At 30.7% G+C, this 19,636-nt stretch overlaps 1 protein-coding gene across 1 annotated transcript in view; it reads left to right on the top strand.

Moving 5' to 3' along the window:
- Positions 1–19,410, top strand: part of LOC106459414 (tyrosine-protein phosphatase 10D-like) — a 70,498-nt gene extending 51,088 nt beyond the window's left edge. Inside the window, exons 16-28 of the mRNA XM_013919034.2 lie at positions 264–545; positions 1,338–1,465; positions 5,855–5,947; positions 6,471–6,537; positions 6,807–7,024; positions 7,767–7,959; positions 9,114–9,291; positions 10,169–10,421; positions 11,266–11,523; positions 11,807–11,955; positions 12,294–12,429; positions 13,762–13,870; positions 19,163–19,410. Of these exons, the coding sequence (XP_013774488.1) occupies positions 264–545; positions 1,338–1,465; positions 5,855–5,947; positions 6,471–6,537; positions 6,807–7,024; positions 7,767–7,959; positions 9,114–9,291; positions 10,169–10,421; positions 11,266–11,523; positions 11,807–11,955; positions 12,294–12,429; positions 13,762–13,870; positions 19,163–19,194 (2,096 nt within the window). The 3' untranslated portion in view covers positions 19,195–19,410. The remainder of the gene's footprint in view (positions 1–263; positions 546–1,337; positions 1,466–5,854; positions 5,948–6,470; positions 6,538–6,806; positions 7,025–7,766; positions 7,960–9,113; positions 9,292–10,168; positions 10,422–11,265; positions 11,524–11,806; positions 11,956–12,293; positions 12,430–13,761; positions 13,871–19,162) is intronic.
- Positions 19,411–19,636: the final 226 nt, after the last annotated feature.

Genomic DNA, 19,636 nt, shown 5'->3' with positions numbered 1-19,636 from the left:
TATATATATATATATATATATATATATATATGACATTATTTCTTTCCTAATTTCCACATTTTGAAAATATAAAAATTAAAGTAAGGTTACTGTTTTATTTATCTGCTCAATTGATAAATACTAAGAAGAAAAATGGATGGTTTCATAAAAAGAAAATGTTTTACTGACAGTCTTATTTTTGTATTTCTGTGTGTATATAATTTACAAGCAACTGTTTTGTGTTGAAAAATGAAAACCTTGAAGCATGTTTATTTTTGGTTTAGACCCAGAGAGTATACAAGAAATCACCACCAGTAGCATCTATGATACAAGTATTAACCTAATTTGGGAAGTACCTGTTGGTGACAAAGATGCCTATGAAGTACAGTATCTTGATGACAAAGGAATGCTTCAACAAAATATAACATTTCTGGAAGAAATAAAGTACACTCATCTACGCCCTCATCATAATTACACCTTCGTAGTGACAGTAATCAGTGGATATGGTACTTCAACTGCTCGACGTAGTCTGCCATTGTCTAGGACATTTCAGACTCAAGAATCAAGTATGCTTAATTGAAATGAAAACCAAACCACAATAATGATTATCACTGAGGTTTATTTGCTTTGTTACTGAGTGTTAAACTAACTTACTGACCACACCATTCATATTCTGTCTACTCTCTTTTGAACAACCAACACATTGACTTTCATATTTCATTGAGTGTATATTTTAGCTACTTAGGTTTAAAATCAATGGACTAACCCACCAGTTCTTGTAGTTTGCTTGTTATTTCCTAACCTGTACAATCAACACACTTATCCCACCAGTTCCTTATGTTTATATGCTAATTCTTCACCTGTACAATCAACTTACTGACCCCACCAGTTCCTCTAGTTTATGTGTCACTTCTTTCCCTGAACAATCAAAATGATGACTCCAACATTTTCTGTAGTTTATGTCCCACTTCCTTACCTTCACAGTCAACACACTAACTCCACCAATTTCTCTAGTTTATGTGCTACTTCCTCACCTACATAATCAACACACTGGCACTATCACTCTCCATAGTAACATCCTTCTCTTTCAGCAGCTGAGCTGAGAAAAGATAATTTTAATGAAAACATTTAAATATATAGTAATAATTTTATTACTATTGTGTTTGAAATTATAGAAACCAAATAAAAATATTCATAAAATACATATTTTGATTCAGAATTTAAATTTCTGAACTTTAATAAAAATAGCACATCAATAACCAAAGCTTGAAAGATTTTAAACAAGTTTTTATGCAAAGTCACAATTTTTGTTAAATTATAAAGGCACGTTTGAAAATATTGTTATGTCATTGGCTTAGTTCCAGGAAAAGTTCACTTGTTCAAGTCCATTGATGTCAGACCCTCATCAATAACACTTCAGTGGTCTCTTCCTGCAAATGATCAGAATGGGGTTCTCACTGGATTCAAAGTATCTTACTATTCTAAGGTGTGAACTATATAAAGTCGCATCAGTTATGTTCTCTAAGAGATTTCATAAGTAGAGGAATGTTCATGATATGTGTGTGTCTGAATGGACACTCTACTGCCTGGGGAGGATTAAGTGTGAACAATGTCATGTTTGTGTTCATCATTAAGAAGACAATCACAAGAATGCTGAAAATGCATGCAGACTTAATTCTTTCCAGGCAAATTACATTTTCATTGTAATGTTTTATATACAGGACGATTAGCAAAGATAAAAAAACACCAGGAGCTAAACAGGAGTTTGAATTTGAAATACTAACAACAGTTGTAAATGCTACAAAATCTTCCAAAATATAAGGAACTTTTTTGCTCAATTAGTCCAAATTTAACTTTAGTTTCAATTTTGTAGTGTTTTTTATCTTGGTATCATACAGCTTTTGTAGTTTTAGATTGCAACTGACACTTTGAGAATCTTTCAGATTATTGAGAAATTCTAATTTTTATATTTTATAAACAGTGGTGTAGTGCTAAACATAGAAGTGAGGGAATGCATTTTGAAAATGTAACTATTATTAGTATTTATTATGTCGCCTATACATAAAAACACATATTTCAGAAATATTAGCCGTAAATTGTAATTGAAATTACATTGGAAAAAGTTACAATAAAAAACTAATTTTGTCTCATGTTGAACTTTTGAATTACTGAATAACTTATTAACAGAACTTCCAAACTTGGTCCATAGTGAGATCTTTGGACTTGACTACTCTTATTCAAATATCAGTTGCTGAATGATGACACGTAAGCCATTTGTATGCACAGTTGTCTAGTTTTCAGTTTTGAATCGGAGGGCCATGAAGTTTAATGAACATGAGATTTCTCACATGGATGATTAACAGCCTAGACCTCATTTCCTTAATGATAAGATCCATGTTGCTAAAACCTCAATTCACATTGGGAAGAACTACATTGGATGACTTTTGAACACCCGATTAAAGGATTCAGAGCTGATGGAATATGGTGCCCACAGTTATCTAGAAAGTCTCTGTAAGCTGTGATGACAATCTGAAATGTTTGCAAAGGAACTCCATTTCCTTTTTCTCAAAGCCTGGATTTATATCTGCTGGCCACTCATTAACTTCTAAAGTATGAAGCTCAGAAAGTATATTTGGAATTAGAAGTGCCTGGCTGTGACCTAGTTGATTCATGAGAATAAGTTGGCGTGAATAACCGTTGTTTCATGTTGTTTATGATATTGGTTGAAAATTGACCATGATTGATTGAAAAAATCTTGTTGTTATCTGTCAGTGTTATTGATGCAAAGTTAATTTCCTTAATGGCATACTCTGCTTCTAAGATCTTTTTACCCATGCATTCTTTCATTGCTTCTAAAAATTGTATGCTGCGACAGATTAACTTGTCTGCATAAACTATAGTAACATCCATTTTCTGTAAGGCTGTGGAAAGAAGAGATAGTATGAATAATACATCATTCATAAATGCCAGATCAAGAAGAAATTGTTTCGTTGAAATGCATTTAAAGCCCCCTGAAAGTGCATTGGTCAAATTTGGATTGATTTATATCAGTGCCACTACTAACTGATTCGAAATGATAACACAGAGACATATAGCCTTTCCAAACAGCTGAAACAGTTCTCAACAAACTTGAAACCCATCTAGTTCCCAACACATGTCCAATATTTTTCATCTCTTCATCAAGCTTTGCTGCACACTGTTGAATTTCTCCTTGGTTCTTAGGAGATTGACTGTCTAAAGAGTACAGTTTGTCCATAAATGAACGAAAATTATTAACATCATGTACTTTAGAAATTGCATCTCCAACTGACAGTTCTAAGTGATGATTTAAGCAATACCATACTATAATATCCATTGAGCCACACTAGATTTTTTCCCTAGCATTATGCTGGTGCCATCACTGGTAAAAGCAACAAGATTGTTGAAGATAATTATGATCAAACCCATGCACATCAAGACAAGTAAGTAAATGTTTGCTTATTGTTTTTGCCGTTTGATCAGGCAATTCTACCAAATTGGAAAAAATATAATGTGGATCATTTGACTTGTCTGTTTCATATTTTAAGTGGACTATTTTTCCTTTTATTCTGAGAATGCATTTGCAGACTTTTGATCTCTTTTCTTGTACAATATGGTCAGTTATATCGTGAATGCAAACCTTTTGGAATTTCTGTGACATTTAATTCTTACAACTGTAACAGATCAAAATAGTCAGAATGTGGTTTATCATTTTTGGCTATATTATATGCAGTTCTAAAAATGAAGAATTTTTTTTCTCAAGGATATTAGTTGTGCTGATTGTGTGCTGTAATTGAAAGAAACTGAAACTGAACTCCATTCTTTGGAAAAACTAGCACCTTGTGACTTAAATGGGCCTAGATTTGTCACACTAGAGCATGCCGCATATCCAATTTTTATAGAATCACTCACAAGCCTTGGGTAAGCCTTTTTCTTATCTTCTCACATCTCAGCAGTCCAAACTTCAGGTCACACAGACTTGGGTCATCCTTTTTGCATTCATTTTTATGTTGTCCTGTCAATGTTCACTGAAATTTGATGTATCATTAGAAGTAGCTTGTGGAATTACTTTTATGCACTCACACAATCACTTGCCCAAGATGTGCTTTATTCCATTTCTTCTGCTAGTTTTTTTTTTAGTGGAAAATGATATACAGAGATGTTTGATTACGTTTTTTCACTCATTTTTAAGGCCACAATGTATTTCTTTTTTTTTTAGATAAAAGAAAGTTTGTGGTTAGCAAGAGGCTAAGTTAGAAATACTAGATAAATCAAAATGGGCTGTATTTATATTACTGGAAACTAAGCATTTATTGGTTACTGTATAAGTATGGTAAAATAGGAAACGGGATGTCCATAAGCTCTTACACGTTTTTACACCTATACCACTAAATCCTGGGTGGTAACTAACATTCAAATGCCTATCATGTTTATTGGATTGGAACAGACTTTGTACAGAGCCATATTGTAAATATTTTCTCTCACTTTTATATAGTACTTTAGACAATCACTGTACAACAAACAAGCCAATAAACCCTACACTGTGTTTTCAAAGCTGGGAAAATTGTTATTGATGGTGTCAAAGTACAGTATCACGTAATCAGTCTAATACCACGAATGGGGATTCTTTGCTTTATTTTCGAAATGTTTCTATTTCAGCAACTAACAGTAAAATAAACATAGGAAATAGGTGTGAAAAGTTTATTGGATCAGACTTTGTATACAGCCATATCGTAAATATTTTCTCTCACTTTGATATAGTACTTTAAACAATGCTTGTTGCAATTACACTACTAGAAACAAGCCAATAAACCCTACCCAGCTGTGTTTTTATAGCCGGGAAAAGTCTAATGCCAAGAGTGGCATGTCATTGCTTTATTTTCGAATCTTCAGCTGCTGACAGTAAAATAAACATAGGAAGTAGGGGTGAAAAGATTGGAAGTAGAAATTCTCAGACGATTTACTTTGGAATTTCGTGGTCCATAGTGAAAAGTCCCACAGTACTATTCATTTTGTTTTGTCGAGTTTCCAAGTCAGTTGTTAACAATATAACAACTACTGAAAATAAGTGTGAAAAGGTGAGAAGTATAAACTCTGACCATAAGTTGTTTGGAACTTTGTGATCAATACTAACAGAACTACACATTTTATTTTGCATTTGCAATCTTTCCTTTCATTATACTTTGATTACTTGACTACAACCTGGATGAAAGGGTTGATGATCCTTTTACTTCTTTCTTCTAAGGGTGGACAAAACTTCACAAAGTTTGAGATTTGAAAGGTTGGATTCGTTCAAAACCATGAGGGAACGTCATTCCAGCTAAAACACAAAATAAGGGAATGCCATTTCCATGCATTCCCACACCACTACACCACTGTTTATAAATCAACAAAGATTAGCTAGTAGAAATTTTTTTTAATGCCTATAATTTTTGGTTTTAAAAACTTTTGTACCTCTAGAAATTAAAATTCTGAATTCCAATAACATTATTATTTTCTGTATAACTTAATTATTATTATTACCCATCTTTCATTTTATCAGTAGCAAGATATCCTGTTATCTTTTATTCTATAATATTTCTCTTGGCTTACATTTTAATCATTGATTTTGTTTTTCCTTATGCCACAGTGTTATTATCTCACATTACTTTTACATGACTACATCTTATCTGAGTGACAAGGGATTTAGTAATGCTTGGTAGTGTATCTTGTGCATATTTACAGTAATGGCAATTGCTTTTTGCTTAAAAATGACACTTTATTCTTAAAACTTTTCCTAACAACATACATTTTTTTGTAACGTTTTGATTTTAATCTCAGTTTATGTTTAATGACTACTTGGACATTTATTATCCAGGGATCAACTGATATTCGTTATCATACATTCAGTCCAACAGAAAACTTTGGTACCATTCATCACCTCCTTCCAGGAAAAAATTACAAGTTTGAGGTATACATTTTACTTATTTCAAATTTTCATGAATGAGTGGACTTAAAAATGTAGTTTATTTCTTGTGTAAGTAATCTTCTTTTGCAACCATTCAAACAAAGTTTTTGAAGCCAAGAGCTACTCATTTGTTTTGGAGAAATATTGCTTTGTATGGAAGGATTAGAAAAGCAAAACAATGATGCATTGTACAGTATTATCCTCTATGCAAGTTAACAGATTCTTCATTCAAATTGTTATTTAAGGAGGAATGCATCCATCATCCACAAACAAGTAAAAACTTCAAAGCAAAAAATTAAAATAAAGCAAACACAGAATTAATTTTACTTTTTTCTTTGTTGAAGACTGAACCAGTTTCAATATTAGAGAATAGTGAAAAATTGTTTCTTTCAATTTAAATTGTAAAGAATATAGTTGTTATCTGTCTTTGAGTGAATTTTTTTATAAGGTTATTGGTCCAAAAATAAAATGAATGGAAATAGAGTTTTAGGCTGAAAAACTTTGATTTTCTTCTCTTACGTTTTAGATTCAAGCACTTACACAGATTGGTCCAGGGAACAAAGTTTCCTATGAGAAAACCATGCCTATTTGGGGTACTTATTTCATTATATGTATAATAAATTGCCTGCTGTCAAAGTAGGAGTAGGTTCAGTGAAATTTAAAAAATATTACTTAATCGATTATTTTGACTATAAAATATTTGCAGTTAACATGAAAGATTTCTTAGAATAAAGTTTATTTTTCATATTTTAAATAAATTTGGAAATTGGAATAGATGTTAATTTTTAGTTGTTAAGATCACACTTGCTTTTGTGTATACTTTTTTGTTTAACATGGTTCTCAAAATTTCCACTTTTTTCAGCACCTCCTTCACCCCCTAATAGTGTATTTCCCACTATTATTAGCCACACCTCAACAACAATAAGAGTCAAGTTTCGTAAGAACTTTTTCTCAAATGCACATGGTCCCATCACTGCATACACATTGATTGTTGCTGAAGATACCAGTTCAGAGATAAACAGTTGGGAGCTACCATCTTGGGCAGATGTCCAGACTTATTCCTCTTGGCCTCCATATCAGGTGAAAAGTTTTTAAGTTATTTATTCAGCATCATTTACATTGACAGATAGGTATGTATTGTTGTGATTAGTATTTTAAGTACTATTAGAATGTTTTATAGTTAAATGCTAAAAGTAATCAAAATTTCATCTGGTTGACTTGCACAAGTCACAAGATTTTTTCAAAAATGCCTTATAAAATACTGCTGTATGTAAAGTTAATACAGCACTCCTTAATGTTTTATTAGATTATAATGATCAAAAAGTATTTCACATGTAAAAGTGAAATTATTTTTTTGCTTTGGAACGTGTTACTCCTAAAATTTAAAATTTAAACTCGGAATAGATATTATTCAGTTTTTTGAATAATTATATTAAAATTATGATAAATTTTGCTACAGCTGCTTTTCATAATATCAAATATAACTGTACAATATGATATCTTACATCTTTATGAAGATTATCAATGAAATGTAAAAAATGTTAACTAAAAAATACGTTGCTGTAAAGCTAGTCTCTATCTTTTCAAGTTTTAAACTCTTCTAGTAATGAATAACAGAATATTTGACTTTAGACTAGGAAAAAAAGTAACATAGTTCATATTATGAATAGTTGCTTTCTATAAAATCAAATTACAAAGATAAAAAAATTCATCTAGAATTAATCCTTTCGAGGCAGACTTTTATTTGCTTATATATATTTATATGTATATACCTAAATTGAAACTATGAAACTATCTAAAATTTGTTTACATGTGACTACAGGTCTCAGAACCTTATCAACCTTTCAACAACAGTTTTGTGGAAGACTTCACAATAGGGAGTGTAGATTGTTCAGGAGTAGCAGGGTATTGTAATGGACCCCTGAAAGCAGGAGCTACATATCAAGTCAAACTCCGAGGTTACACAACACCTGAAAAGTTTGCAGATACTATTTACTCTCATCCCATTCAAACAGGTAGTCATAAGCAGACAGTAATTTAATGTAATGGTTAAATAGCAAATCCTGTACATCTAATAGGTTACCTGCACGTACGTAGGTTGAAGTATTGTTACGTGTGTGTATAAATAGTAATGTATACAGGTGTAGATGGGTGTGCATAAATTGTACGTCAAGTTCAGAAGTATTTAATCATTTTTGCACTAATAAAAAAATTGTTTATTGCACATATTTTTTAAACAATTATTTCAGATTGATGAATTATTCTTCCTAATTTATAAAGAAAAGTAGAATGAACAACTTTTATATCTTAGCTAAAGGAAGCTGACTACAAGTTGTTCTTTGTTTAGGAAAAACGTCTTTCAAATTTATGAAAATGTATAAGAAAACATAATTATGTTTTTAATCCATTTCTCATGTATCTTAAGACAAATAATAAGAGTATGTGTTACAGAACTACCAGTACTCACCCGTTAACCATGAGTCTGATGATCTAGGCCTATTCTCATGCTTAACACATTTTGGTCAAATTAGTAGCTTTCTACAATACATTCTGGTTGTTTGACCTGCTGAATTCAGGTTAAATTTAGCACCACATTGATCCAGGAAATATGCCAGCTTATAGCATTCTGCTTTCTTGAATAAAATGGTGCTATATAATTTGATATGATAAATCTTATTTATAAAAATTATTGCACATAACTTTAAATTGATAGAGAATTTCATTATGGAGGAGCTTTCCTTTTCACCATGTAAATTACAATATCTTATTTGGTCTACTCTTGTAATAGATGATAAATTTAAATCAATTAAACAATCATGAATAGCATTATGTGAGTATGATGTGTATTTCAAACCTAATGTGGAGTTGTGTATTATTTATCCAAGAATACATTAATTGAAACATTATGAACAAGGTAATCAAAGTTGTTGCTGTGATAGTCTTGTTTAAATTTTCTTGATTCTTATTTTATACAAGTAAATTATATAGTCATTGAATAAATATTGATATTGCTTTTGTATTAAATTATGGCATTAACAGAAACTGAGAGACTTAAACAATTGTAGAAGATGTAGAAACAGTCACATGGAAACATTTTAAATACTTAGAATTTTGTCAGTAGTTCACCAGATGACGTGTTTCAAGTACCTCCTTCACTCTTGGTTTATAGATCCTGACAATACTGCACTGATTGCTGGAATTCTTGTTCCTCTTTCGTTATTGATTGTTACGGCTGTTATTCTCATTGTTTTACGCAAGCGGCAACTTGGACCTTTTTTAAGAAAGAACAATGCCATCAGTGGAAAAGAAGATGCTCTATCAATCCCTGAAAGTGAAATCATAACAAGGTTTGTTTCTTTTTTTTATGAAGTGTGACAAATAACAAAATATTGTTTTTCAGGTTCATTTTTTACTCTGAAGTTAAATTTTTCTGAAATAATTTTAATCACTATTTATTCAACAGATACTGCTTTTTAAGACAAATTAATCCATTAAGATACTATACTGACATCAGTCTCAACATGTAACCTTGAGAAAGAGTTAATGATAAGGATGTAAAGGTTGGAAGCACCAAATTGTTTTGGAAATTTGTGGCAAGTCTCTGAAAGGTAGTATTTCAGTTCACTAATATTTTCTTAGATTCTCAAATACCATCTGAGAAAGATGTACCCATTTTAATGTTTCATGCCATGATGAGTATTATAGATATTATTAAGTTCAATCATTTTAACTTTTGTGCCATAGTAACATCTTTTCAATTTAAAATATTTATTAGACAGGTGATTTGGCAATTTTATATCATCTCACTTTTTATGTGTATTTATTATCTCTGTATATCTCAATTTTAGCTTAAATATCTTATTGCTACAAGCTTATTCAATTTTACCTTAGTGTTAAATTTTGGTGCATAAAAGTAGAAACACTGGAAGCCCCATAGTTCTGAAGAGAGTAATATGCTCTCTAATATAGTACTGTTACTGTTGTACTTTTTTAACATAATCAACTTTGTTCAAATCTTATTGTATATACTCATGAGTTTAGTAAAATTCTTGAGATTTTGTTGATACTAGTAGGTCAACTATATAAAACTTTTGTTATATCATTTTGGACCTGTGTTCTGTGTAGAGCTCTAAGACTATACAAAAATGTCTTTCTGGTGTAGAATAGGTGCCATAGCTCTATGAAGTATTAAAAATTAAAACATATTGTACCTTTTTTTCACAGCCGTCCCATCAAGCTAAGGGATTTCGCTGAACATTATAGATTAATGTCTGCAGATTCTGACTTCCGATTCTCAGAGGAGTTTGAGCTTTTGAAGCATGTTGGACGTGACAAACCTTGCACTGCTGCAGACTTACCAGTCAATAGACCAAAAAATCGCTTTACCAACATTCTTCCATATGATCACTCACGTGTCAAATTACTTCCTACAGATGATGAAGAAGGATCTGACTATATCAATGCTAACTACATTCCTGTAAGTTATGGTGCAAAGAAATTGTATACCTCATGTGATTTTAGTTATGTGTATTTGTATATAAAACTTGTACCCCAAAGACTATAGGTTTTTTGTATTATTGTAATTTATTTAGTTTTTGCTGCAGCATTAGAAAAAAAAGTTGTGAAATTTGCATTTTTATAACTACATTTTAAAATTAATTTGTTGCATATTGTTGCGTCAGCAAGGTCACGTGACTAGTATCACACCACCTGTTTCTAGAAATATCCCGTTCCTTCAAGAATGCCCTAGCATTTACTAGATATGTGTTAGTCTTGTATATATAAGACATTCACAACGTGATGGGACAACAGTGTAATGAGTAATTGAACTGCAGTCAAAGAGTATTGTTGAAGATGAGCACGTGAGACGTTCGTTGTTATAGCGTTTGTTATAGCCCCACTGTTGAAATTAAGAGTATCGTAAAGTTGTTAAGATTTTTACACATCCACTTTTTTTTAGTGTTAATTTTTTAGTCTGGCCACACACATGAAATTGAAGTGCTACTAACTTGTTTCTTGATTTATATTTTAAGACATTATAGGGTTTATTGTTGAATATATTGCTAACATCTAAAGAATCCAACTGATGAAATAATGCATTATAATCTTTGTACATAAGAACATAAGATTTGATTACGTATACTCATTACTGGGTTGGTTTTTGGTTTTGTTCCAATACAGTAATCTACTCTGATCAGAAGGTAATATTAATTGAGCGTAGTTTAGCCTGCTAAAGTTTGATGACTAATATTGTATTAATTCACTAAACAATCTTCTGAATATAGTAAATAATCATTAGAGACCTTTCAAATATTCTTCAGGGATACAATTCTCCTCGTGAGTTTATAGTCAGCCAAGGGCCACTTCACAGCACTAGGGATGATTTCTGGAGAATGGTTTGGGAACAAAACTCTCGAGCTATTGTTATGCTCACCCGTTGTATAGAGAAAGGACGAGAGAAGTGCAATCATTATTGGCCGTTTGATACACAGCCTGTATACTATGGAGATATTCAGGTTACCATTCTTAACGAGTCTCAGTATCCTGATTGGACAGCGTCTGAATTCCGAGTCTCTAGGGTAACCTTTTAAATGACTAATATTTAGTATTGTCGTAGATTGATAGTTGAAAAGATGGTGTAAGAATATAAGAAACTGTAACTTGTTATGTTTCCATATATGTAAATCAGTACAATCTTAGAAAATCTACTTTTTATGTAATTTGATAGATAAAGTGTAATTGTTTAGTTGTTAGGAATAATTTTATTTTATGTAAGTAGGAATCTATTTAAGAGATTATTGATTTTAAGTCATTGGTAATGCAGATTCTACACATGCCTAGGTTTTATTTTATTTAATGTAGGGTGATCAGTCTCGCATAGTCCGTCATTTACATTTCACCACATGGCCAGACTTTGGAGTTCCTGATCCTCCTCAGACACTCGTGAAGTTTGTCCGTGCCTTCAGAGAACGTGTAGTTCCAGACAACAGACCTGTACTTGTGCATTGCAGGTAGAAACTTATACAGATTTATTGTTGTGGATAACTTTATATATTCATATGTTTTATGTAGAAATTTGTTTTGAGCTTTGCAAGTACTTTTTATTAACATTCTAAGGTACTTACTTTAACATTATAGTGTGAATATAAACTTAAGTTCTTCAATTTTCAGTTTAGTATATCCACTTAAGTAGGCATGGTTAAGAATTGTACACACACACACAAAACACACATACCTATCAAAGTGATAGTTCTCATGAAAACTTTTATTGTAATGAGTTTCACCTGTTTATTTTTTTGTCGTTCTTTGAAAACAACTTTTAACAAATCATGTTTTTTTTCTTTTTTAGTGCTGGTGTTGGAAGATCAGGAACCTTCATTGCTCTTGACAACATTCTGCAACACATTCAGAAGCATGACTATGTAGATATCTTTGGTTTGGTGTATGAGATGAGGAAAGAGAGAGTTTGGATGGTACAGAATGAGGTGAGAATTAATCCCTGTTTCATCATGAAATGGATACAGTAATTAAAACAAAGCTGTTACAAACCAAACACATTTACTTTAGATGTACATTACCTCTGTTATTTTGAAAAAACACATTTTGTGATCCAGGCTTACATATGGTGACCACTGATTTACATATAGTTAAAAGTAAAAACAAGTTGCATGAATTAAAATATGGTTAAAGTAAATATATATATTTTTTGCATCAGCTAAAATATAAAGTTTATGCTCACTTGATGAATATTTTAAATTAAAGCATTTTTTTATACTTGCAATTTGTGTTGGAACTAATAAATTCGTTTGCAAAACAAATAAAATTAACTCAGATTAGTTCGTTTGCAGTGTATATGTTGAAACTAAAGAATTTTAGTGCATAGAAATACTATAGAAAACTAAATATTATGTATATATACTGAGTATTTTGAGAGTCAAATATTTTGGTGTATGCAAAATATCAATTTCTTTTCATGAGTATGCTTAAAAATAAAGATTGTTATTTAACAACAATTATATGTCATGTTTTTTTTACCAGAACTGTAAAAGTACTGCTCAACTGTATATCAAAAAGCTATAGAAAGAGTAGCATTATCAACATTTTGAAAAAACTATAGATTTAGAAGACAACAGGTTTCACATTAGTTTTCTCTATTTCACTCATTCACATATACATACGATACTCATAAGCATATAAGGATATTTTAAATCTTTATTATTGGTACCTGTTTTTTTCTAGCTTTCAATACTTTTCATTTGTGTTTTTGGAACAATAATATTAAAACACTCACGTAATAACTATTTAAAATTCATAAAAGCATTTATGTTGTAAAATCAAACAAAAAGTTGTTTAAATGTGGCCCTGAAATAACTCATCTTATAAATACAAAATGATAAAGAAAGAAAAGTTTTAAGCATACTAACAAAAGGTTTGTTGCTTTGTCTGAAACTTTGAGCCTCTACTGAAATACATATGAGCTAAAATCATAGATAATTTAAAAGATTCTAGAGGATTCATAAAATTGTATCAAAACTCATACTTTCCAAGTCGCATTCTTTCCTTTCTCTAAGATAGCAGTTGCCATTTCTGGTAGGAATCCATTTAAAAGACATCTTTCAGGTGATACTGTTTAGAGTAAAAAAGTTATTCTTGCATATTTTTAAGCTAGAACTCGTTGAATACAAATAAAGATATAATATCTAATATAATACTTGTTTAGATTTAATCTCAAATTATCAACCTCACCTTGAGCTCTGGTTTTAGCTTTTGTTTCACATTTTACCATAATATTAAAAACAAATTAAATTTTCAAACAGCAACAGTACATCTGCATCCATCAGTGTTTATTGTGCGTGTTAGAAGGAAAGGAGGACATGATTGATCCACCCAATAGACCAGCAGCTCATGATAATCAGGGTTTTGAAGGTAAATAACAGTTGAGTTAAAACTAATTTATTATATAGGAAAGGACAAGTATCTTTAAAATGAGAATTTTTTCCTACAAGTAACAGTCAAGAAATACATAGTTAATTACTGTGATGTTGTTTCATTTGTAATGGAACTACCATAGGTTATGTTTGTATAAATGAACTTTGCAATTGTTATTTCATTATTTTCTTATGTTTATCAAATCCTGTATAGCCTACTTATCCAATTTTTCTATCAATATGAAATGCGATGAACATTAAAATAACACTGTTTAAAGATGGAAATGGTTATTTCCTCATAAAAACTTATTTTTACTAAAGTGTTATGATCCATCTATTTTGATATTTTGAAGTAGTTTATTAAACTTTTTATTTTGTGATACTAATGCACAAACAAGTAAAAGACAGTCACTGAACGTATCTTCTCTGATTTTGTGTATATACACACAATATAAGTTAATGAACTTATAAATTGTTCAATAAAGTCATTTGCATTAGAAATTATATTATTCAATGAAACTGAAACACATTTTTAATTATGTGTTTTGTCACCCAGCTCAGTGAGTGATTTATAAAGGAATATAGGTGTATCATATGTCATGTGAAACGTGTACCTAAAGGTAGAAGGCACACATTAGAACCAAGTGAACCACCAAAATACCTTGAAAGAGTGAAAAACTTATGCCAAAAATAACCTCATTTCTACCGAATATTATCAACCATATCTGTTGTAGCAGAGTGGAAAACACAAGCAGCAAAACAAACTGGTGCAATAGACCAATTGATAATGAATACTTCTGCCTGAAAGGACTGATCAAGTCTCAATTTGATTACCTGTTTTTTAGAATTCCATCTTTGAGATGTACTACAAACTACAAATGATGACTATAAAGCAGGAATTCAGCTCTTAAGTCTAGAAAAAAAAATAGGTGACAGGTTTAAACATACATTTCAACTGTATATGTGGATACACCCTTCTAATAACATTTTAAAACTGATTTTTAATTATTCAAGAATATTTACTCATGTATGGTAAACTGATAACAACAGGATACTTAGAAACTTCAATTACACATGGTGCACTAATACTTCACTTATTTACAAAGTATTCTCTCAATGACAAGATCCAGGAAATAATTTTTACATAAAATCCTTTTAATATAAATAAATTGTTTATGCAAAATATCAAGTGCTAGAAATTTTATAAGCATAATGAAACAGCATATTTATAAACTTTCTTGAAACCTATTCACAGTAAAGCTTGCAAAATTAAAATACAAACCTGTAATATTTTTGTATTTTGTAATGTATTTTTCTGGTACACATCACACTGGAATGATCATTAGTAATACTAATTAAAGGGTCCAAGAATGAAATTTTATAATTTTCCTGATGTTCCACAGTAAACTATATCTACTGTTCAACTATTGTAGAAATTGGGAAGCTTTATTAGACTTTTTACAGATGGTAAATGTATCACCAACATACCTGTGATAGCAGAGAGGTTTAAACTGTTGTAGGCAATTTTCTCACCATTGTTTTTCATATAAACACAAAAATAGGTTGGCCAAAGATGGTACTGATCTCGAACCCATACAACATCATCTATCTAGTTAGAAAGAGTACTGTTAGAGCTATAAGTAGTGAATTTAGTTATTAATGAGCCTATTCTGTTGAGCAACAAACTTCAGCCCTTGGCTTCTGCAGATGAGGAACTGTTGGAGGGAAGAAAAACAAAAGGGTCAGAGGAGGATGTGGATGATAAGGAGGTTATAGTTATAGGTGATTCCTTGATAAGGCATGTGGATAGAATAGTCTGTTGGGTAAACATGGAGAAAAGAATCAGATTATGCTACCCAGGGGCACAGGTGGAGGATATAACTGACAGAGTAAGGGATATAATAACGGGGGCTGGCAGAAATGCAGTTTCTGTAGTGCATGTAGGGATTAATGATGTAGGGAAAGGTAGATCAGAGGAGCTAATTAATAAGTACAAGGGGTTGATAAAGGCATTTAAAGAAAATTGCCATAACTTAATTTTGTCAGGGATACTGCTCAGAATTAACTATGGGGATGAAGTTATAAGTAGGTCATTAGGGCTAAATGCTAGGCTTAGGTTAGTATGTGAGGATGAGCAGATTGGCTGGTTGGACTTGTGGGATGAGTTTAGTGGAAGAAGGGAGTTTTTTGCAATGGATGGTTTACATTAAAATAGAGTAGGGACTGGCTTGTTTGCTAAGGCTATTAACTCAGCTGTAAGAGAAGTTTCAAACTAAGACTAGACAGTGGTGAGGGCCAGGAAAAACTGAATTTTAGACTTATTGTTAACTTCAAATATAGAAATGATCGAGAGGGTGGAAATTGGGGAACATCTGGGTACAACTGAGCAAACAAGAGAGCAATGGAAAATGATTGAATCGGATGATGTGGTTTTGAACTTTCCGTAGTTGTCTGAAGAATATTTGTGGTCATTGACAGTGGGTACATACACATAAAACATCTATTTGAGGATGGATTGTATGGCGTGTAATTGTCAGTAATGAAAATTATTCAGTCTTACCATATTTCATTTAAGCTGCTCTCTTTCTCCATCTGGATATAGCACGACAGTCGTAGTGACTTACCTATACTAGTTCGATGTTGCCTCTTTAACTCAAGTACATGAATAGTGTGATGCTGTGCATAAATACCATCAGTAATGTGGTTCCTTGATTTTCAATGGCATAAGGAACACAGGCTCCAAAACCAGCTTTCTTACCTAAAGGTGTTTAGGATACTGTAGCAGACATCATTGAAACTTCTGTTTAATCTGAAATAGACTGTAGGTGGAATGACTATATTTAGTGTACATGATATGTGACATTTTTAGAGTTTGGTTACAGATAGTTTAAAAGCTATTTTCTGGTATATTTTCTCAACACTTGTCAAGTAATGTGAATACAATATATATATATAAGTACAAAAATTTGGAAAATGTCAAAGATATCATCATATAGACTGTTGTCTTTTACACTTATTCAAAAAAAAATACTGAAAAATGAACAGTGTTACTAAAATTATTGAATTGTCTGCACAATATTCAGTCCTAATATTCTTGAATGATAATTATTATTCTAAGTTATTTTTGTATTGATTTTATTTACTACAGATCAGTTTTGAAAATTTTAAATTTATACAAGAACCAAAAATAAACAGCTGTATTTAATTTCTAATGTTTGTGTTTTGAGTTATGCTATTTTATTTTAAAATAACTTATAGTAGGTGTTCCCCCAAGGTAATATATATATTTATATATGTATGTTTAACCCCCTAAACGTTTTTTTCATATTATCAGAATTCTTGTTATAATTAGGTTTTTCTTTTAGGAAAAGTAAAATAATATAATTTATTAGATTTAAGGATGTTATTGATGATTCTCTGTTTTATTTTTGAATCGTATGTTTACTGTTTGCTTCTCCTGTATTTCTCTGTATTAACAACTTTTCTGTTAGTATTAGAACACTTGGGCAAAGCACTTCTGCATATATACAGTAAAGAAGTTTTTATAATTTTCCAATAAATTATAAAGTCATTTTCTATTAGTAAATAAATTAGTATGAGTAACTCATGGTTTCTGATAACAAAAATATTAAGACTACAATGTCACATATGGCAAGCAAATTAATATATTGTCTTAAAGAAAAATGAAATATTTTAGTTGGTGTAATAACATTAACGTACTTCTTTCCAGCTAACAACAACAAGTACTATGTGTAACCTCCTGCAGAACTGGTTAACCTCATTTTACTTCATTCTGAGTAGTTTCATTGATCCTCTGGGTAAAGGCCTTTTTGACTTCATTTGTTCCTCTGATGAGCATTTGACCTTATTCCTTAACAGCATTTTCTTTTCATCTTTTTCTTCATACTGTTGAATAATTTTAACCAACTGTTTTTGACTTCATTTTATTTTCTCATGTTTATTATTTGTTGCCTGTTATGTTCTTATGAAGCGATGCATCATTTTATTTCCAAACTTTTTATTTATTCAGCTTTTTTTTTATATATTATAATGACATTATATATTTTTTCTGAAAAATTTTCATCATGTTTAATAACTTGTTACTAATTTTTTTTATCTATTAATCATTCTTTCTAATTTAAAAATGGTTCTATTAAACTTGCTTTGGTATCTGACCTTAGGATCTTCCATTTTTTCTTTTATCTGTCATTGTATTTTAGTTATTTTTCTTTGATATTCGGCTTGTGTAACTACTTGATTATTTCTTCATCTTTTTTTGTACACTGAAAATCTCATTATGTATCATTTGGTCAGTGAACTTTATATGTCATTTTCACTTTAGATTTATTTACTCATTTTACATCTTAATCTAAAAATGAAAGCTTAATCATTTAGTTTTATCAGTAACTAAGTTTGTTCTAAGAAGTGCATGGAACTTGAACAGCTTTCAGAATATTTCAACTATTTAAATACTTTTCAATGATTAGTAAATTTTATGGATATATATATATAAAAGGTTGATAGAATAGCATGTTGGAAACTGGTTTTTGTAATGATTGCAACAACTGAGAAAACTTAAAAAATTATTCTTATTACATGTGATGGATTTCTTTTTTTTTAAGTTTGTTTCAATGAAAAATCAGAACAGTGGGGCAGCTTTATTAAAACCAGTATGCCACTACTACCACCTATATTATCACTTCCGTGACTTGCTTCTGTAAAACTATTATTTATTTTTGCTATGTACAGGTGTTACAGAATTTATGAAATGGTTTAAGTAATTTCTTTATTAACTTTATCTGCATGCTGTCTAATCCCTGGTGATCATGACTTAAAGAGGGTTAAATACAATCTGAAGAAGACCAATGCATGTTTACTAAATCCTGCAAACAATGATTGGACAAAACACTGCTTAAAAATACCTGCAAAGAATGCAAATGAAATGTTTTCTTAATAATATAGAAAGTTAAGAATATACAAATGTTTCATGTATAGTCAGTTAATCTTTGTAGAATTACAACTTTCAAGCTGACTCGTAATTTTAACATATACTTTAAGTAACAGAGCCAATATTTAAGATTTTTATAAAAGCTCCAGCTATTTAGAATTAAACTACTTTAGAGCTTGCACTTGTGTTCAGTCATTGTTATTCAGTATTTGTAGTTCTTTTAATTAATATTAATATAATTACCTTAATATATTTTTGTGCACTTCTATGTGTATTTTAATAGATCTGTTCTTGTTACAAACCATTTTAATTTGTTTAATGCTTTGAATAATTTTCTTACAGATGATGAAGGAATAGCTGAATCAGGGATGTAGAATGTGACTCATTGTCTTTCTTGTATTAATGAAGAAAACTCACAAATGCCTTTAAACTATACCATTCCATGCATAATAACTTTGTTGGTCTATGAGTAGGCTATGTATATCTTCTTGCTGATTGTTTGTGGCCGTATTATGGTTAAATAGTATAAAATATGCTAGATATAAATGCTCCATTTAACTTGTATATATGAACTGTTTGCAATTAACGTAATGACTTCTGATAACAGAAAGAAAATTTAATAAAGAATACAAGAATAAAATACAAACTTGTGTTTGCTAAAAAATGGAAATAATTGGATTTTATTTTGTTTAACATTGAAGTTTGCTTATGAAATGTTTCTATGCAAAGCTTAGATATTTGTACAAACTCTTTTCTTCAAGTTTAGAAATAAGATATTATCCTTCATACTGACAGTCATCTCCAACACAAACCAAA

This window comes from Limulus polyphemus, unplaced genomic scaffold (genome assembly GCF_000517525.1).
Source record: "Limulus polyphemus unplaced genomic scaffold, Limulus_polyphemus-2.1.2 Scaffold605, whole genome shotgun sequence".
Lineage (NCBI taxonomy): Eukaryota > Metazoa > Arthropoda > Merostomata > Xiphosura > Limulidae > Limulus > Limulus polyphemus.
Note: the sequence above shows the minus strand (reverse complement) of the source record. Positions and strands in the feature narration are given on the sequence as shown.